We start from the raw sequence: 16,903 nt of genomic DNA on the forward strand, positions 1-16,903 counted from the left end.
ATTCCTAGGCCTTCACCTGAAACCTACTGAATCCAAATCTTAATGGTAAAGCCAGTAATTTGTGTCCCTAAAATTTCCTCAGGTATTCCTTCATAGCTCAGTTGGTACAGACTCTGCCCGCAATGCAGGAGACCTGGGTTCAATTCCTGGGTGGGGAAGATCCCCTGGAGAAGGAAATGGCAACCCACTCCAGTATTCTTGCCTGGAGAATCCCTAGGACAGAGGAGCCTGGCAGACTACAGTCTATGGGGTCACAAGGGTTGGTCATTACTTACTGACTAAACTACTACCACTACTAAAAGCTTCCTAAGGCAGTCAGACACTGCCAAGCGATGAGCTGAAACACTGAACAGGATCATTTCTTAGTAAGGATGGAACTGGCAATGAGGCACATGGCTGACGCTGTGGTCTGTGTGTCACAGCACAACAGAAATAAAGACACAAACTTTACTTTTCTATGTCCCAAGTCCTTCCAAAATGTCATTTCTTTTAATCATGTAATATCTACATTCAGTGCACACAAATGCATATTGTTTATTACTTTATAAAACTATTCTATAACATAAGATTAGCTGTGATTCTTCCTGTTTAGAAATGTATCAATGACTTTTTTTTTTCTGTTAACTTGCTAAATTTTTTTTTAATTATTATTATTTTTTTACTGTATTGGTTTTGCCATACATTGACATGAATCCAGCACGGGTGTATATGCATTCCCAAACATGAACCCCCCTCCCACCTCCCTCCCCACAACATCTCTCTGGGTCATCACCATGCACCAGCCCCAAGCATGCTGTATCCTGCGTCGGACTTAGACTGGCAATTCGAATGAAACTAGATCACTTTCTTAACATCGCACACAAAAATAATGACTTTTTAATGAAACGAAAAAGAAAGAAAAGAAGGAGCAATGACTGTTATGAAAGGAAAAAAGGAACAAAAGAAGGAAGTAAACAGAAAGGTAACATAATACTCAGGCTTCAACTTTTTGAATCAAGTATAAGGAATTTTGCACACTGTCTCAAAATGCTCTGACAAAATTGATGTTAGTCCGTATAGAATATCAGTGTCTGTTCTTTATTCAAGACCATGAGGAATGTGAAATTGAGTCCACAGCTGCAGTCAGTTTATCTATTTAACAATAACATTCCTTCAATCATGTTAACACAATTTATGTACATGTTAAGTCAGCTGGTTGTAAATTAAGTGTATTCATATCAAGAGCAACCCTTAAAGAACCATCATGCAGAATGTGGTATGTTACACTTCAATAATGAAGCCTCTCGTGCATTGTGTTTTTCAGGTTACATCTAATAAGATATGCTCACAGGAGCCTCTGAAATGACATAATTTTTGTAGCTGAAGATATGCTATAGTTTTCCAGTCACCAAGTTGTGTCCGACTCTCTGTTACCCCCGTGAACTGTGGCACGCCAGGCTTCCCTGTCCTTCATTATCTCCCTGAGTTTGCTCAAACTCATGTCCTTTGAGTTAGTGAGGCATGCAACCATCTCATCCTCTGTTGCCCCTTCTCTTCTTGTCCTCAGTCTTTCCTAGCATCAGGGTATAATCTAAGAGATATACACAGGCTATAATATAGGGCTTAGGTCTTAGACTTGAATTTCTAGGTATTGTTGGATGAAAGACATCTGATGCCACCCAGAGCCTATTCAGAGCTATGTGTAATTCATTCTGAAGGAATATTTATTTATTTTTTATGCCACAATTTATTAACCATTTTATTATTGATAGACATGTAAGCTGTTTCCAACTTTTTTTTTTTACTTTATTTTACTTTACAATATTATATTGGTTTTGCCATATATCAATTTTCATTGAAATTGCACAAAGTGCTTAGAGCTACATTGTATTTTAAAGAGAGCAGAGAAAGAAGCTACAGGTACAAGCAATGCTCCAGCTCAACTAAGAATGGTTAGTTCACTTGAGATGTGCTTTGTTACTTGGGCCTGGAGTTTTGTGTATCTTCCAATCTGCCTAAAATAGGCATCTGCAACTCTTTCTACAGCCATGTTAGGTTCAGAGGTACAGAGAAAATGGGGTTTGATGGAGCCAAACTTGACTTGGTAAGATGGTTTCCAATGACATGGAGTAAGAGAGGATCTGGACATGTGTTAAGTGGTGCTGAAAATGCAGACAAACAAAAACAAATAGAAGTTTTACTGTCTTCTCTACTAATCCACAAACTTGCCTTGAGTGAGTTAGGAATACAAGGAATCTTCAGTAAATATATTTAGTGACATTCATAATCTTGAACTCCCTCTTTATTCCTCATGATATCAAATATACCATTTCAACTGATATCAGTATGATTCTGTAGAAAAAGACAGCCTGGCAGTTTTCCAAATTCTCTGGATTTTGTGTTCTCTATCCATCAATTTAATTTTGCTTTATTGCTATAACTCTTTCGAGGAATTTGCCAAATTAAGACTTGTGAATGACATTTTGCTTAAGTTGTTCTATTTTGCTCCTGGAGAGACACATAACTTTGCATTTTGACAATAAAACGCTATGGTCCTGCTACTATTGTTACTAGATAAGGAAAGTGTGAGATCTTGAGAATACATACTTGAAGCACTGCTGCTGCTGCTGCTGCTGCTAAGTCGCTTCAGTCGTGTCCGACTCTGTGCGACCCCAGAGATGGCAGCCCACCAGGCTCCCCCATCCCTGGGATTCTGCAGGCAAGAACACTGGAGTGGGTTGCCATTTCCTTCTCCAATGCATGAAGGTGAAAAGTGAAAGTGAAGTCGCTCAGTCGTGTCCGACTTCTAGCGACCCCATGGACTGCAGCCTCCCAGGCTCCTCCGTCCATGGGATTTGCCAGGCAAGAGTACTGGAGTGGGGTGCCATTGCCTTCTCCAACTGAATCCCCCATAAACCCACTCTCAAGTCTTAGGCTATCAGTGCCTCTCTCAGAGTCACCATTGGTCATACACAGCTCATTGGATTTCACACATAATCAGACATTAAAAGGGAAATCAAAAAATATTTTGAAATTTTAAGAGAAGAGATGAGTATCAAGGCCGATTTTAGACAGTTGGACTAAACTGTTATCTAGAAGTTGTTTCTTCCTTCCCATCTCTACTCAACACTACATAGTCGAGTCCCAACTATATGTGTTCTTCAGGCATTATTATTCTTTTTATTATGGCTGTTACTTATTTATTAAAGTTCACAAAGCACATATGTGCAGTATGTTTTGGGTACCTATGGGGGGTTTCTGGCTTTGTTATATAACTCATTTATTTGTAAACAATGACATTCTCTCCATTAAAATCATATTGATGCCAACATAAAGGTTTGGTACTGATGGCTAGTCATAAAGTAACTTCTTCAAATCAGTTGCTTGAAAGAATACTGAAACAGAGGACTATAGGTGCCATTTTCCCTCTTAAAGTATCCCCTTTAGAGTGGGTAAAGCCATTTCCCAATTTAATACCACTTGATTTCAAAAGGGACATTCATTTAAATTCCTTCCAATCTGCCACACTAAGAGGCATGATGGATGTAATAGTTTGTCCATGCAAATACTGTATAGATATTTGTCAAATGAAATACCAATACCACCTGTTATTATAATCACAATTGCTAATGGAGGATACATGTATTGTATTCTATAGGACAAATAAAAATATAATGCTTTTTCACAGCCTCTAAATTCTATGATTGCAGCTAGAATGAACTGCCATGTTATACCATCTTTTGCAAATACATATAGGAAGAGTGTAGCTATAATAAGTCAGCTGTACTAGGTTGGAAAAATGGTGATAGGTCAGAATATTGCCTCAGACTATATATTTAAAGATATATATTGTATGAAAAATGTAGTTTACATTCTCTTTGTGATATTGAATAGATCTCTGGCATATTCTTCATTGTGACATTTGTGACAACGTAAATAGCTACTTTTCTCTAAGTAAAATCATATAAACTAAGAAAGAGCTTATTCTCACAAATTGAATATATACAATTCTTATCCCAAGCTCTATCAGCAACTACTAGATAATGCAGTAGATTGCCGAGGATGCTTTTAAAATATGTTTCCCACAGATAGTTTTGAGTATAGAGAAAATAAACATATGTTTAGAATAGTTGCTTAGACAAATCTTTACAAAAAGCAGAGAAATAGATTGGATGATTCTTGGAAGTCCCTTTCAGCCTTATGGTCACAAAACACATTGGTTGTGATTAAAATGCTTACAATTTACTATTTCACAATATGTTTTAAGTGACTGTGCAGAATAACCATTAATGACTTCAGTGAGTTTGGTTCTTTCCGCATGCTCCTGCGCTATAAGAAGACCATAGCTAAGGCATTCCTAGTATCAGCAAGAGGATTAAAGTGCTCCCAGAGTCTATTCTTTCCACACTGACTGTAAGCTTGCCCTCTATTCCCTATGGAAGAAGTGCGTTAATCTTCTAGTCCACTAAAGAAATTATTTTGTGAGTAATTATTCGTATGAGAGCACCTTGTCCTCTGCCTCCACAGCCTCTTATAAACACCCTGGCCTTCTTGCGCAGATGTGGTTAAACACAGAGACCTAGATGCAAGGAATGGAGGGACAGGCAAGGATTCAGAGAGTTCAGGATCTAGGTCCTATCCCCACATGAAAAGTGTTACACTAGTGTCCTCTTATGCTCCAAGGAGAGACAGAGTTCAATAGTTATAAAAATGATAACCATTATAACAAATATTTTGCATATCTAGAAGTATTTCCTAGCTGTATGTTAGGGAGCTTGAAAACACTAATTAATCCTCACAGACTATATTGGACACTAGTTAATATATTCCTTAACTGAGTTATGTGATAAGCAAATCATAATGCAGTTAAAACCCTAAACAGAAAAATGTGCTTTATTCAGCAGACATAAGCTACCAATGAATATACTTGCTGGAGTAAGAAATTGGCCACCACAAGGTTTCAAGGAAACAATACTTTCCAACTAATTAGACTGAAGAGAAATTTAGTTTTTATATCTGAACCAAATTAGGAAAATTCTGGACACACTGTGCTCCTAATTTCAGGGTGAGTCTGTAATAATATTTTCATGCATTGTTAATCAGAACATGCAATGGAAGCCTATCTGTAACTACTGTGATTACTAAGTATGAAGGTTAGGCACACTTCAGTGTTAATGAAGGTGATTCACTGAATTTAAAAGTCACAGCAAATAAACTATGGAAGAACATTAAAAAATCTCAAATTCATAAAGCACATTTTCCCTTGTTTTTATTATGCAAGCATAAACAACATCCTTCGCAAAATAACCTACACTTCTTTCTCACTAATGCCAGTGTTTAGTAATTTATCCCCAAGTGTGGCAGTTAGCCTTTAGGAAGCATACATTGAAGAAGGTGACAGGGCAAGGGGGAAAGACTTACATGTAATTTAGTAGGATGCTGTTTATTATAAGTTAGTATATTGTAAAAACTATGTATATTTAGAAGTGCTAAGTTGAAAGGGTCCAGTTTAGCAAAGCATTTTATTTTCACTGATATTTCTTAGAAAATAGCAAAAAGATCTTTAATCTTGGTTACAGATACGTACGTTTGCTATTAGGAAATTCCATTTCCTTTGGATTCTGTGCTACATTAATGAAATCTAAAAGATATAATTACTAAGTAGATATACAATGCTTTCTTGGCATCTGACATCCTAGGTTATGTTTAAGTCTAAGTGAAATTATATTTAACTTATGTTAGAATTATATAATGTATCAACTATACAGTAGCATATTCTGAAAAATCTAATAGTACTGCATGAAATTATATAGAGGTATGTATAAAAATAGGTAATATCCCTAAAATATTTTGCAGTTACAGTTTTTCCTGCTGGGAAGTTTATCACATGGCCAAGATATATGTATGAAATGTCTGCTCAGAAAAACAAAATTAGAAAATATTCCTCTCATACCAACTCACTAAATGTAGGAATATATAATCAAAACTGGCTTTCAAAAGCAATACAAATATATAAAGATACCTATATGTGTGACAAACAAGAAAACATAGACTGTTGATTAGTTTTAAATGGGCCCCACATTTGTAATTAATTAAAATACATATATATGTATTATACATATATAATATATATATGACCAAAATCACTCATAAGAACGAATACATTGCCCCCTTGCTCTCCAGGGTTTTTATTGATAGTCATAACCTATCTTTTTCCAGGATTATTGCCTGACATAACAGAAATTCCACTGTTTTCTCAACAATTCAGTAAAAGAGAAATATCTCTCTTCATTCTCCTGTCATGACCCATGTTCCGGGCTTGTGCTTTTTGGAGGAGTCTTTGATCTGCAGCAGGTCTCAGAGGCTTGTCTCCCGGAGGAACATAGTGCCAATGTTGTAGGAAACCTTTTTTATTTTCGATGAAGAAAGAGAAGGCTTTGGCTGCTTAGGACCAGTTCTTACCTCCAGGAAATAGCAGATACCAGGGATTTCTTTTGGAAAGTTGTCTGGAAGCTCTTCACGGGACCGAGGAATGAATGTGAAATTTTCTTCTCGTTTTAATAATCTAAGAAGAAAATATATAATGTGAGAGAGATGAGAAAAAATGGACACAAATTTTAGAGAATCAGGAAGCCTATATGGGCAGGAGAGATGAGAAAAAATGGACATAAACTTTAGAGAATCAGGAAGCCTATAAAAGACTGTGCGTGGATTTGTGCTCAATAGTGTCTAACTCTTCGTTAGCGCATGAACTGTAGCCCCCAGGCTCTTCTGTTCTTGGGATTTTCTAGGCAAGAATACTGGAGTGGGTTGCCATTTCCTCCTCCAGGGTATCTTCCCAACCCAGGGATTGAACCTGTGTCTCCTGCATTGGCAGGCAGATTGTGTACTACTGAGCCACTTGGGAAGCCCAATAATAATGAACTAAAAAGCAAAGTTGTTCCTGGTACTACTTGACAATATTTGTTCAAAGTCGATTTTTTTTTTTTCTAAACAAAAGGCTAAAGAAACTGCATAGTAAATGTTTTTATTCAAATATGCAAGATTCACCCTTTCTGTTTTAAAAATCTGCCTAAAGTCTGGAACATTCCCTCAAAGTTTTTTAGACTCTGAGTAAGCTTTAAATCCTATGTGTCATTCATGTAAATCAAGTTTTTAGCTTTGTAGAACAGTCATAACTCAATGTATCTGTGATATCTGGTTACTATTTTCTAGCAATGCATATTTTGTAAACTTACCAGCTTTATTTGTCAAACAGATTGACTCTTCCAGTCATAAAGACAATTTTCTAGTACACTAATATTGGAGATTTATTCTTGTCCAATTCTAGGAAAGGTTCAGTTTAATAGCCAAACATAGAAAAGTGTCCTAGCATTTCAATTTTTAAAATTATTTATTTATTTATTTGACTGCATTTAGTGGGTCTTGGTTGCAGCACACAGGATCTTCACTGCGTCCTGCAGGATATTTCCTTGCGGTATGTGGACTCTCTAGTTGTGACATTCGGACTCCAAAGGAAATGGGCTCAATAGTTGCAGCTCCAGGGTATTTGCTCCAGGGCATGTGGGATCTTAGTTCCTCAACAAGGGATCAAATCCACATCCCTTGCATTGTAGGCAGATTCATAACCACTGGACCACTAGGAAAGTCCCCAGCAATTCAATGTAATTCAACAACTCTTGTGGGTTACTAATTCAGTTCAGTTCAGTTCAATTCAGTCACTTAGTCGTGTCCGACTCTTTGTGACCCCACGAATCGCAGCACGCCAGGCCTCCCTGTCCATCACCAACTAATTATTGCCCTAGAAAAGTATCCTAGACACTGTTGTGAATATAATGATAGGCATAACACAACAACGTAAGAAGCTTAAAGTTTTGTCACCAGAGAAAGACACAGAGAAAAAAAGAAACAGAAAGTAAAAACTGAATAAGCAAAGAAAAGTCACAGTAATATAAAAGTAATATAACACAAGAGACTAGGGACTTCCCTGGTTGCTCAGTGGTTAAGGATCCAGCTTCCAATGCAGAAGACACAGGTCTGGTCCCTACTTGGGAAACTAAGATTCGCCATGCTGTCAGGAAACTAAACCTGCATGCCACAACTTCTGAGCCTATGTGCCTCAACTAGAGAGCCTGCTCACTGCAAATACTTAGCCCAGGCACTCTGAAGCCCATACCACAATGAGAGAGAAGCCCATGTGCTGCAACGAAGAGCCTGTGTGCTACAATGGAAGATCCTGCATGCCACAAATATCCTAAGTGCCTCAACTAAGATTCAACACAGCCTATATATATATTACACACACACACATACACACACACACACACATATGGGCTTCCCTTGTAGCTTGGGTGGTAAAGAATCTACCTGCAGTGCAGGAGACACCAGTTCAATCCCTGGGTTGGGAAGAGCCCCTGGAAAAGGGAATGGCAACCCACTCCAGTATTCTTGCCTGGAGAATTCCATGGACAGAGGAGGCTGGTGGGTTACAGTCCCCTGGGGTCACAAAGAGTCAGACTCGAATGAGCAACTAACACACACACACACACACCAATTATGACCCAGGGATCAAACCCAGGTCTCCCACATTGCAGGCAGATGCTCTAACCTCTGAGCCACCAGGGAAGCCCAATTAATTAATTAAAAATGACCAAAAGGCTAGATGCCATAAAAAAGTTAATCCGCAAAGGTGTTGAAGTTCAGAGAGGGTTTACAGTGGGAGGGCTATTAAACTTTCATGAATGAAATGGTATTTAAAAATAGGCAGAACTTCCACAAATGAACGTGGGGAGCAAAATAATCAAAGATTTAGATACAAGAAAATTATGATCAGGATCAACATATTCCAATCGTTGGATTTTATTTTAGAATGAGGTAAGAGTGAGAGTTAAAGCTGAAGCAGTAGGTTTAGACAAACTTCGAAGTCTGAAACTAAAACTTTAGACTTTATTTGGAGGCACAGTAGAGCTAAACCTATTACCTTTTCCCTAAAAACAACTCATTTTCCTAATACAGGTAAATGTTAACAGGAGATTGAAGTCATGCAGGATATGAGATAGATTGAGAAGAAAGGAAACATTGTGACAGAGGAAAGGCAAAGTCAAAAAAGTACTTAGTGCAATGAGAACAAGCAATGTTTGAAAAATGTAAGCTCATTACACAACAATAATAATTTTTATACTAAAGAGGGAAAAACCATGTCTTCTCAAATGTTCTTAATGGATAAAAATATTATTTGAAAATAATAGTTGGCAGTATTAAGAATTCTTAAAATATGAGTAACCTAAATTCACTTTCATGAATGACAGTTGAAGTATTTTGTCTTGAAAAAGTATTTTTTAATATTTTTTCTTATTTGTTCAATTTATTTATTTAACTTTTATTTCATATAAAAATATATATATAGGGTATAGTTGACTTACAATGATACATTAATTTTGGGTATACAACAAAGTGGTTCTTTTTCAGATTCTTTTCCCACATAGGTTATAATAGACTATTGAGTAAAATTCTCTGTGCTATAAGTAGATCCTTGTTGATTATCTATTTTATACATGTAGTATATATATGTTAATCTTAAACTCCTAATTTACCAGTCTGCCTCATCATTCTCCTTTGGTAACCATAAGATTGTTTTTGAAGTCTCTGATTCTGTTTCTATTTTGTAGATAAATTCATTTGTATTTTTTTAGAGTCCACATAGAAGTGATATCATATGATATTTGCCTGTCTTTGCCAAACTTCATTTTGTGATAATCTCTAGGTTCACCCATGTTGCTGCAATTAGCAATATTTCATTCTTTTGTATGGCTCAGCAACATGCATTGCATATATTTACCACTTTTTTTTTTAATCCATTCATCTGTCAGTGGACATTTAGGTTGCTTCCATGTCTTGGCTATTATAAACCGTGCTGCAGTGTACATTGTGGTGCTTGTATCTTTTGAATTATGGTCTTTTCCAGATATATGCCCAGGGGTAAGGCAGTGTTGGCACTGGAAGTAGAATCCAGACCTGTTAATTCCTAATCAAGCTTAGTCCTACAATAAATAATAAAACTACACTAAGATATTTTTTCTTAAATAGTGTTATTGCAGTATAATTGACACACAGCACTGTATAAGTATAAGGTGAACAGCTGAAATTACTTACACCATAAAGTAGCTACCACAATAAGTTTAGTGAACATCTTATGCATGCATGCTCAGTTGCTTCAGTTGTGTTTGACTCTTTGCAACCCTATGGACTGTATCCCACCAGGCTTCTCTATCGATGGGATTCTCCAGGCAAGAATACTGGAGTAGATTGCCATGCCCTCCTCCAGGGCATTTTCTGGACCCAGGGATCAAACCTGCAGCTCCTGCATTGCAGGTGGATTCTTTATCATGAGCCACCGGGGATGCCCAGTGAACATATCATAAACACACAAAATTAGAGAAAGAAAAATCCCTTTGATGAGAACTGAGTATGAGAACTGAGGGTTTACTCTTAACAACTTTCAAATATAACATACAGCCCTGTTAATTACATTTTTCATGTTGTATCTTACATCCTCCGTACTTATCTTATAACTCTTAGTTTGTCCATTTTGACCACATAATTGCCAACATTCACTGGATCATCAAAAAAGCAAGAGAGTTCCAGAAAAACATCTATTTCTGCTTTATTGACTATGCCAAAGCCTTTGACTGTGTGAATCACAATAAACTGTGGAAAATTCTGAAAGAGATGGGACTACCAGACCACCTTATCTCTCTCTTGAGAAATCTGTATGCAGGTCAGGAAGCAACAGTTAGAACTGGACATGGAACAATGGACTGGTTCCAAACAGGAAAAGGAGTACGTCAAGGCTGTATATTGTCACCCTGCTTATTTAACTTCTATGCAGAGTATGTCATGAGAAATGCTGGGCTGGAAGAAGCATAAGCTGGAATCAAGATTGCCAGGAGAAATATCAATAACCTCAGATATGTAGATGACACCACCCTTATGGTAGAAAGTGAAAAGGAACTAAAATGCCTCTTGATGAAAGTGAAAGAGGAGAGTGAAAAAGTTGGCTTAAAGCTCAACATTCAGAAAATGAAGATCATGGAATCTGGTCCCATCACTTCATGGGAAATAGATGGGGAAACAGTGTCAGACTTTATTTTTGGGGGTTCCAAAATCACTGCAGATGGTGATTTCAGCCATGAAATTAAAAGACGCTTACTCCTCGGAAGGAAAGTTATGACCAACCTAGACAGTGTATTAGAAAGCAAAGACATTACTTTGTCACAAAGGTCTGCCTAGTCAAGGCTATGGTTTTTCCAGTGGCCATGTATGAATGTGAGAGTTGGACTGTGAAGAAAGCTGAGCACCAAAGAATTGATGCTTTTGAGCTGTGGTGTTGGAGAAGACTCTTGAGAGTCCCTTAGACTGCAAGGAGGTCCAACCAGTCCATCCTAAAGGATATCAGTGCTGGGTGTTTATTGGAAGGACTGATGGTGAAGCTGAAACTCCAATACTTTAGCCACCTCATGTGAAGAGTTGACTCATTTGAAAAGACCCTGATGCTGGGAGGGATTGGGGGAAGGAGGAGAAGGGGACGACAGAGGATGAGATGGCTGGATGGCATCACTGACTTGATGGACATGAGTTTGGTAAACTCTGGGAGTTGGTGATGGACAGGGAGGGCTGGCGTGCTGCGATTCATGGGATCGCAAAGAGTCGGACATGACTAAACAACTGAACTTGACTGACTGATACCATTTTTGCTCCATCCGACCCCTTCTGGTTACCACAAATCTGATCTCTTTTTCTATGTTTAGTTTTGAAGTATAGTAGACCTACAGTATACTATTTTGGCTTCTGCTACACACAGTAGTGATTTGATATTCTATACATTTCAAAATAATGACATGATAAGCCTAGTTACCATATGTCATCATATAAAGATATTACATAATTATTGAAATATTGCCTACACTGTACATTTGATAATCATAACTCATTTATTCTATAGTGAGAACTTTGTGTCTCTTAATCTTCTTCAACTATTCTTCCTGCCTCCAACATCTTCCTCTCTGGTAACCATCTGTTTGTTCACAGTATCCATAATGCTGTTTTTGTTTGTTATGTTTGGCCACTTGTTTTGTTTTTTAGATTCCATACAAAAGTGAAATTATGCAGTATTTTCCTTTCATTGTCTGATTTATTTCACATAGCATGATACCTTCTAGAGCCATCCATGTTGTCCCAAATGACAGGATTTCATTATTTTTTATAACTAATATTCCATTGTATGCATATACCATATCCTCTTTATCCCTTCATCTATCGATGACACTTAGTTTGCTTTCATATTTTTGTCATTGTTATAAAGCTGCAAAGAAATAGAAGTGTATATCTTTTCTTATTAGTGCTTTTGTTTTCTTTGGATAAACATCCAGGATGGTTTTTTGTTTAAAATGAATATTGAAGTAAACAACATCTAATCATTCCAATTCTAGTAACCTAGAGGAAACTCAATTATTTATATCACATGAAATGTAAGTAGCTTAAACTTATGTAATATTATATGATCATGTCATGTTCATAGGAACATACTTTGTAATAATTAAAAATTAAAAAGAACCTAAGTGTTCATCAATACAGGAAGAGATGACTAAAAATTGAACAACAGCAGAGTCATACCCTGGAAAGTTGAAGCATGATTAAAATGATGAACTAGAGCTATATATGTCTCAGCAAGGATGGATGCTAAAACATGAAATTTTTAAAAAGGTCAAATAAAGGTTTATACAGACAAATCATGTATGTAAATTAAAATAAATAAAATTCTATTTTTTATGGATACATATGAGAAAGTCAGTGTATAAGACACTAGACTTTGAAAGATACCAAATTCATTAGGGTATTTGTCACAAAGAAAGGAAGGAAAATTTTCAAAGGAAATGTCTTTATTTTTATTAAATAAGATTTGAAACAAATATAAATTCTCAAACCAGTGGTGAAATCATAGTATTATGTTATTCATTTTAAACTTAACACTTTAAAAATATTTATAAAAGTGTTATTTTCATCAACTACTTAGACATTTCAGGCAAAATATATTTGGAGTGAATTATTCAGAAAATTATTTCAATTTATCATAATATGCAAAATATATACCCTCTCAAAGTTTATGATAATTATATAATCTTTCTAAAAATAAATATAAACTTTTCTGAATGAGGGAAGGGGATAAAGATAATAGTCTTGATCTTGTCCTACTCAAGAGTAAGACATAGAGTTCACCATCTCCCTCAGAAACATTGAAAATACATCTACAAGTGGAATAATTCACACAGAACAGCTACTGATAGTCAGCAGAAGAAAACCTCCACATAATTGGGTAGGACAAAAGGAATCAGAACAGAGCTTGCGCCCTAAGGACAGAGCTGTGAAGGAGGAAAGATCCCTGCACCCTGGGAAGTCTTCCCACTAATGGGGAGATCAGCCTGAATGGAAGGGGAGCTTCACAGCCTATCAGGAGAGAGCAGCGACAGGTTTACGGAAAGAAAAATGGAGAGTACCCTGCACAGAGATTCAGCACTTCTGCCCTTCAGTTCCCAACCTGAGACATTCTTCTGTCAGTACAGGTGGGGACCAAGTGCTGAAGCTCAGGATCTGGAGGTCAGATCCAGGGAAAGTACTAGGGTTAGATGTGTAGAAACAGTTTGAAGAGGTCAGGTTGTGGAAACTGAGGGTATGATCTGAAGGAGCCTGGGCCTGCCAGAGAGGCAAGTCACCGTTATTTTTAAAAAGGCTCACAAAGGGACGGGCAGCACCACCATTATTTTAAAAAAAAAAAAAAAAAAGGCTCACAAAGAGACGAGCAGGACCACTATAAGTGCTTTTTTCCCTGTTCGCACTCCCAGGCAACAAGGCACCACACACAGGGGCTCTAGGGGCAGGTGTGAGTCACTACTGCCATCTTAGGCTCCAGAGGCAGGCACTGGCTGCCTCTATCAGACTTATGAGTAGATGCCATGTCCTGCCCTCATTGTCCCAGGAGAGTCCATAGCTTCTGCTACGAGAAAATCCGTGTGCAGGTGTCAGGACCTGTCCCAGCTGCCCCTGGATGGTATGGATAGATTTCACAACTAAAAAAATTTGCAAACAGGCACCAGAGCTTCCTCCCATAGTCCCAGGATTATGTAGCTAGCTCTTGCCACTAGGAAATCCATGAGCAGGAGCCAGGACTTGGCCCCGCTGTCTAGGGAAGGACTGCTGTACCTTAACACTGCATAACAAGGAGATAATGGCCAGCACATGCTGAGGAAAGAGGCAGCAAGCATCCAAACTAAAAGCAGCCCCTTGATTCTGAGAAATGCCAAAATCAAAACTTCTGAATAACCATCCATAAAAATAACTGGAACTAACCAAAAAGATATTTTGCATTAAAAAACTAAGAAGCCACAATGCAATGAAAGGAGGAATATTTTGATGACATGATCAAATCTCATATGCACTGGGTGAGTGACTCATGAACTGGAAAAAAAAATCACAGAGGTTCTCCCATAAAAATGAGAGTTCTGAGTCCCACATCAGGCTCCCCAGAGTGTGGCAGCAAGAAGAATAATCTCCAAAGCATTTGGCTTTGAAGGCCAGTAGAATTAGAGGACAGGAGCTCCACAAGACTGGGAGAAACAAAGACTCTACACTTGGAGGGCAAAAACAAGGTTTCACATACACTGGAATCTGGCAAAAAACAGTAACTCCATAGGGGCCAGGGCTGTATCTTCATATGAAAATTGGAGGGTATCCTGGAGAGGTGGGGGTTGGCTGTGGCTAACTGGGAGTGCGGGCTGTGAGGGGACAAAGACACTGGTGAAGGAAGTCCCAGAGAATAGTGATCACTGTGCTAGCACAAAGACCCAGCCCTAGCCAGCAACCTGCAGGCTTTAGTACAAACAACCAGCAGGATAGGAATATAGACCTGCTTATCAGCAGACAGGGTGCCTGAAGCCATATGGAGCTCACAGCCCCCTTTAAACATGTCCATTGATGTGGCCCTGCCCACTAGATCAACCAATGAGTGAGCAGGCAGCAGTCTCTCCCAACATGAAGCCAAAACAAGTCTCAGAACCAACCTCACCCACCAGAGGGCAGATACAAGAAGCAAGAACAACTATGGCCCATCAGCCAGAAAAAAGGAGAATACAAAACAAGTTAGAGAAAATGAGATAGGAAAGAAAGAATTTGCAGACAAAGGGACAAGATGAAAACCCATAAGAACAACTAGGTGAAGAGGAAATAGGAAATCTGGGGAAGAATTTGGGCTAATGATAGTAAAAATGGTCTAAGATCTTAGAAAATGAATTGAGGCACAGATTGAAAAGTTACAAGGGTATTTAACAAGGGATAGAAGATTAAAGAACAAACAAACAGATGAACAATATAATAGTGAAATGAAAAATATACTAGAAGAAAGCAATAGCAGAATAACTGAGATAGAAGAATAAATAAGTGAGCTGGAAGACAGAATGGTTGAAATCACTGCCATGGAACAGAATAAAGAAAAAAGAATGAAAAGAAATGAGGACAGTGTCAGAGATCTCTGGGACACCATTAAACACACCAATGTTCACATTATAAGACTCTCAGAAGGAGAAGAGAGAAAAGGTCAGAGAAAATATTTGAGGAGATTATAGTTGAAAACTTCCCTAACATGGGAAAGGGAAAAATCACTCAAGTCCAAGAAGTATAGAGAATTCTATACAAGGAAAATCCAAGGAGGAACATGCCAAGACACATGTTAACCAAACTGGTAAAAATTGTAAACAAAATAATAATAATAAAAACAACAAGAGTGACGGATAACACACAGAGAAGGCATGAAGTGCTCCAGGAGCCTCAGTATTTCCTGAGTCATTTTCTGGGTTGTAGAGGAGGTTCTGTGAGTGTGAACTGCCCTGATCTGCACCTGCATGGCCATGGAAGGGACCAAGAAGCACCCAGAGTGCCATTGCTTCTAGGCCCAGATCCCATCCATGATTTTGTGGAAATCCCCACCCCCATTCCAGGCCTTCCACAACCTCAACAGTAACAGCCACAGCCACTTCATATGATTTAAGAGACCTGCACTCCCATACCATATGGAGGAGAATGCCAAAACTGAGTCCTGTCAATGTCACTGTGGGTATAGGACGTTAGTGCAAGGCCATGGGTGCAGTTCTTTGGGAGGTATGTGGAATAAGTGTAGGGTACTGCAGTGGGAGAGGTGAAGCTTTTTGATACTGGGGTAAGTAAAATTTCTCTTTTCAAAAGATGGAGTGGTTCACATTGACAGCTGAGTGGATCTTTCCTGCTACCCACCCAACAGAATTCTCCACCTTTCCTAGGGACAGAACCCTATTTCTGTACTAGGGCAGGAATTCCTTGATATCAAGAAGGGAAGCCCTTCCCCCAGTTTCAGGGACCAGCAAACCTATTTCCTTTTGCTAGGAATTGGGAATTAGTTTGGGATAAGCATGGGATCCCTTCTGGCCAATGACAGGTACAGGGATGTATTCTGTCTCAGGATAAAAAGCATCATTAGGAAAATTTTTGGCTTTCCTTGTCCTTTCTTGTTTGGGGGATGTTTGTGTGAGGATATGATGCCTGAGCTCTATTAACCATATTTTTATCATGATGAAAGGCCACAGAAATAAAAAGCCAATTCTCTGAGGATGAAGTTCTGGAAGAAAAAAACCTGGTTTGTGAAGCATCATTGAGCAGCTGAGCACCTTAAACAGTGTACATTGAACAGTGAGCACCTACTTCTGGGCTTTTTGTGTGTGAGAGAGAGAAAAAGCAAACCCCCATATACGTAAATCACAGAGCCAGACATGAAAGTCTAGGACATTAAAGAACAGCTGCATATATGGGAGGATTAGAAAGTGACAATGTATGCCCAGAGAAA

The 16,903-nt window shown here is 38.2% G+C and overlaps 1 protein-coding gene across 1 annotated transcript in view; it reads right to left on the reverse strand.

Moving 5' to 3' along the window:
- The window catches only part of GUCY1A2 (guanylate cyclase 1 soluble subunit alpha 2), a 462,235-nt gene continuing 448,174 nt past the window's right edge, over nt 2,843–16,903 (reverse strand). The window contains exon 8 of the mRNA XM_018059849.1: nt 2,843–6,544. Coding sequence (XP_017915338.1) covers nt 6,337–6,544 — 208 coding nt within the window. The 3' untranslated portion in view covers nt 2,843–6,336. The remainder of the gene's footprint in view (nt 6,545–16,903) is intronic.

This window comes from Capra hircus, chromosome 15, assembly GCF_001704415.2.
Source record: "Capra hircus breed San Clemente chromosome 15, ASM170441v1, whole genome shotgun sequence".
Classification (NCBI taxonomy): domain Eukaryota; kingdom Metazoa; phylum Chordata; class Mammalia; order Artiodactyla; family Bovidae; genus Capra; species Capra hircus.